This window comes from Dendrobates tinctorius, unplaced genomic scaffold, assembly GCF_039654945.1.
Source record: "Dendrobates tinctorius isolate UK_male_01 unplaced genomic scaffold, ASM3965494v1 ptg000037l, whole genome shotgun sequence".
Lineage (NCBI taxonomy): Eukaryota > Metazoa > Chordata > Amphibia > Anura > Dendrobatidae > Dendrobates > Dendrobates tinctorius.
Window position 1 is genome coordinate 7,693,150 of NW_027361705.1, and position 3,652 is coordinate 7,696,801.

General features: G+C 47.7%; 1 protein-coding gene across 1 annotated transcript; it reads left to right on the plus strand.

Annotated features, from left to right (window-relative positions):
• The first annotated feature begins 701 nt into the window (after nt 1-701).
• LOC141088127 (uncharacterized) lies at nt 702-2,585 on the plus strand. The gene is made up of 2 exons (XM_073574069.1): nt 702-869; nt 981-2,585. Exons 1-2 carry the CDS (start codon nt 778-780, stop codon nt 2,281-2,283), a joined length of 1,395 nt encoding a protein of 464 aa, XP_073430170.1. The 5' UTR covers nt 702-777; the 3' UTR covers nt 2,284-2,585.
• The last annotated feature ends 1,067 nt before the right edge of the window (nt 2,586-3,652 follow it).

The window sequence follows — 3,652 nt, forward strand, 5'->3', positions numbered from 1 at the left end:
TTTTGCATCAAACGCAGAAACACAACATCACACTACACACAACACATAGAAAACAATGTTCTGCAGACCACACACAGCAAACAAATGCCTACATCCAAAGACATAACATTTTTTGTTTTCTTCTCTAGTCTTCCCAATCTGGTGCTTGGCCAAGAGGTCCTCGCAGTGCCTCCCAGGGTCGTCGGCGACAGCAACGCGGCGGTCACCAGCGTGTAAGTATAAATATTTTTGCTTTGTTTTTTTGCACTTTTTATTTCATTTCTTTTGTGGAGGCTAATTATGTTATTTTTGTCTTTTTCTTTAACAGCCTTCACAGCGTGCTCCCAACTCTGACGGTGAGGATGGAGGGATTGATGTGGACCGCCTCATCGATCTCGTCAGAGAAAGGGAGCCGCTCTGGAATATGGCTGACCGCCGCCACGCTGACCTGATCGTTACCCGACGACTCTGGGAGGAAATCTGTTCGCTCCTTGTGGGCCGCTGGGAGGACCTCGAAGCTCGGGCCCAGATTAAAGAGCGTAAGTATATACAGTACCGGTTGCTTGATGTAAACCAGTGTTTCCCGAACTCCAGTCCTCGTGGTCCCCACGGATCATGTGTTCAGGATTTCTATTTACTATGGAAATCCTGAAAACATGACCCCTGGGGACCATGAGGACTGGAGTTTGGGAAACACTGATGTTGTATACTGACCACTCCTTTCTCGTTTCAGGGAACAGAATTGTGAATCGGTGGCGGTCTGTGAGAGATCGTTTCAAGAAGGAGTTCAATAAAGAGATGCGGGCCCCGAGTGGATCTGGAGGACGCAGGAGCAAGTACAAGTATGCAGAAGCCCTGTCGTTCCTCCGGGAAACAATGGTCACCAGAAGGTAAATATTACACACCACATGTGAAAAAAAATGTTATATGTAAATTTTTTTTTCAGCCAGGGCCATACAATGTCAGTATTTTAATTGTTTTTTTTTCTCTTTATTCCACAGCACGGTGAGCAGCACTCGGGAGCCGGCACGATTGGACCCTTCTGAGGCGATCCCTGAGGAGACCGGCACCGAGGGACACTTCGACCGCCCCGGTACATCTGCACCTTCCCAGCCTTCCCACACATTCGACCCATCTGTCCCATCCACCAGCACAGGAGCATCGTGGCCGCCTACATTACATGAAGCTGCTGGTGAGGAGATCGCTTTCCCTTTACCCCACCCTTCTGCCCCTGCCACCTCTAGTACACCTGCGGGTACTGGGCGGCAGCGGCAGAGGGGTCAGGAAAAGACTTATGCGCCAGAGTTCTTGCATCTGAATGCATCTTTCCAGAATTGTCTAAAAGTCTTGTCAGAGCAAATCTCCGCAGGCTATCAGCAGATCAACTCCAGCATTCTGGAGGTGAAGACACTTCTGCAAACCATGCATTCAGAAGCAAGATCTTCGCCAAACCACACCTTTTTCAGGTCTGTTGTGGAGCGCATGGAAACGCTCTCTCCTGCCCAGCAGATGCATGTAATGCATTCATGCCACGCTGCTCTCCAGCAAGTTACCTCCCAACCTCCTCCTCCTCCCACCACAGTAGTTCCTCCACCTGCACCCCCTCCAGCCACTTTCCATCCTCCCCCTCCTATTACATCTACACCCCCTCCAGCCACTTTCCATCCTCCCCCTCCTATTACATACCATCCACCTCCAGCCACTTTCCATCCTCCCCCTCCTATTACATACCATCCACCTCCCCAGCACCATCCACCTCCCCAGCACCATCCACCTCCCCAGCACCATCCACCTCCCCAGCACCATCCACCTCCCCAGCACCATCCACCTCCCCAGCACCAGCAACCTCCCCAGTACCAGCAACCTCCACAGTACCTGCAAACTCCCCAGTACCAGCAACCTCCCCAGTACCAGACATCTCCCCACTTCCAGCAACCTGCCCCGTACCAGACATCTCCCCAATTCCAGCAACCTGCCCCGTACCAGACATCTCCCCACTTCCAGCAACCTGCCCCGTACCAGACATCTCCCCACTTCCAGCAACCTGCCCCGTACCAAACTCCTTCCCCATACAACTTGCCATCAACATCATCTGCTCCTACAGTCCCTGCCCAACCCTCCACTCCACCACCCACCACCTCTTCTGCTTCCCACATGTCCACCCATTCTGTAGTTTTTTCCACACCTTCACCTCTAACTGTTCCTTCCCCACCACGATCCCAGTCCTCTCTCCACACTCCCAGTGTCGAAGTGTCCCGCAGCCCCTACAGCAGTATTTCCACCACACACTACACAGATTTATAATGTGTGTATTTAAATAAAAATGACCAGTTTTATGGTTTCAGTTTTATAGTTTCAAAGTTTTATTAAACAAGTTTATTAAAATTTTAAAAAAGTTTACTAAAAAAAACATTTTTCAATAAAAGTTAAATTATTTTACACTGGTTGTCTGTCATTTCTTTCTGCGGCGAAAAAGGTTAAATACAGGGTATTTTAAAGGTGAAATGGTATTCAAAACTAGGTATATAACTGTGGGTAAATTTTAGCTTTTTGCCACAGTTGTGTTCCTGGTTGTGTTTGAAGCAAAGTATTTCACCTAAAAAGTTGTGTTTATTGTTGGTGATTTCCTAACAATGTACACAACTTTTGTTAAAAGGTGAAATACTTTGCATAAAACACAACCAGGTACACACCTGTGGCCTAAAGCTAAAAATAGAGACCATGACAAGATAGCCAACTTTGGTTGGCAAAGGTATATACTGTTGGTACAGAAGGTACACAAGTTTGGTTAGGGCACAAATCTTTCACACTCTGTCATCCTGCCAGTGTACTCTGCCTTGAGGTGACATAAAGTATAGTGCAAAATTGTCCCTCATTACTGAAACCGTCACAGAACTTCTAGTGGTAATGTCATGGTAATCTTGCAAGGTGGTTTCTTCAGTGTCCTCAATGGAAATGGGTTCCTTGCAGATAACAAAATTGTGGAGTACCACGCACGCTTTGATCACCTCGTCCACAGTTTCTGTCTTGAGGTTGATCGCAGTCAATAGGACCCGCCATTTGGCTGTCAGAATACCAAAGGTACATTCAACCATTCTTCTTGCTCTTGTGAGGCGGTAATTAAAAATGCGTTTTGGTCTTGTCAATCCTCTGCTAGAGTACGGTTTCAAAAGGTGTTCTGACAGCTGGAAGGCTTCATCCCCTACACAGACAAATGGCATAGGTGGACCAGATGTTTGCGGCAGCGGTCTAGGTGGTGGGAACTGGAAGGTGTTTCCATACAGTTTACGCCCCATGGCAGACAGTTTGAAAACTTGAGAGTCATTGGAGCGGCCATAGGCCCCAATATCAATAGCAATAAATTTGTATTCCGCGTCAGCGATGGCCATGAGGACAATTGAAAAATATTTCTTGTAATTGAAATATTCCGATCCCGATCCAGCTGGCTTTACAATGCGGATATGTTTCCCGTCCACAGCGCCCAAGCAGTTTGGAAACTGACATATCTGTTGAAACTTGTCAGCAATTTCAATCCACCTCTCTGTTGTGGGCTCTGGTAAAAACTCTTCAGCTAAGGAGTCCCACAGTGCACGGCATGTGTCCTTCACAATTCCAGATATGGTGGAAATCCCGAGTCTGTACTGGAAATGCAGTGACGAAAGGGATTCTCCAG

Excerpts from the sequence above, each read along its gene's own strand:
- LOC141088127 (XM_073574069.1), top strand. The coding sequence starts at position 778 with ATGCGGGCCCCGAGTGGATCTGGAGGACGCAGGAGCAAGTACAAGTAT. Across the intron at positions 870-980 it reads GAAACAATGGTCACCAGAAG|CACGGTGAGCAGCACTCGGG; the intron begins GTAAATATTACA and ends TTTATTCCACAG.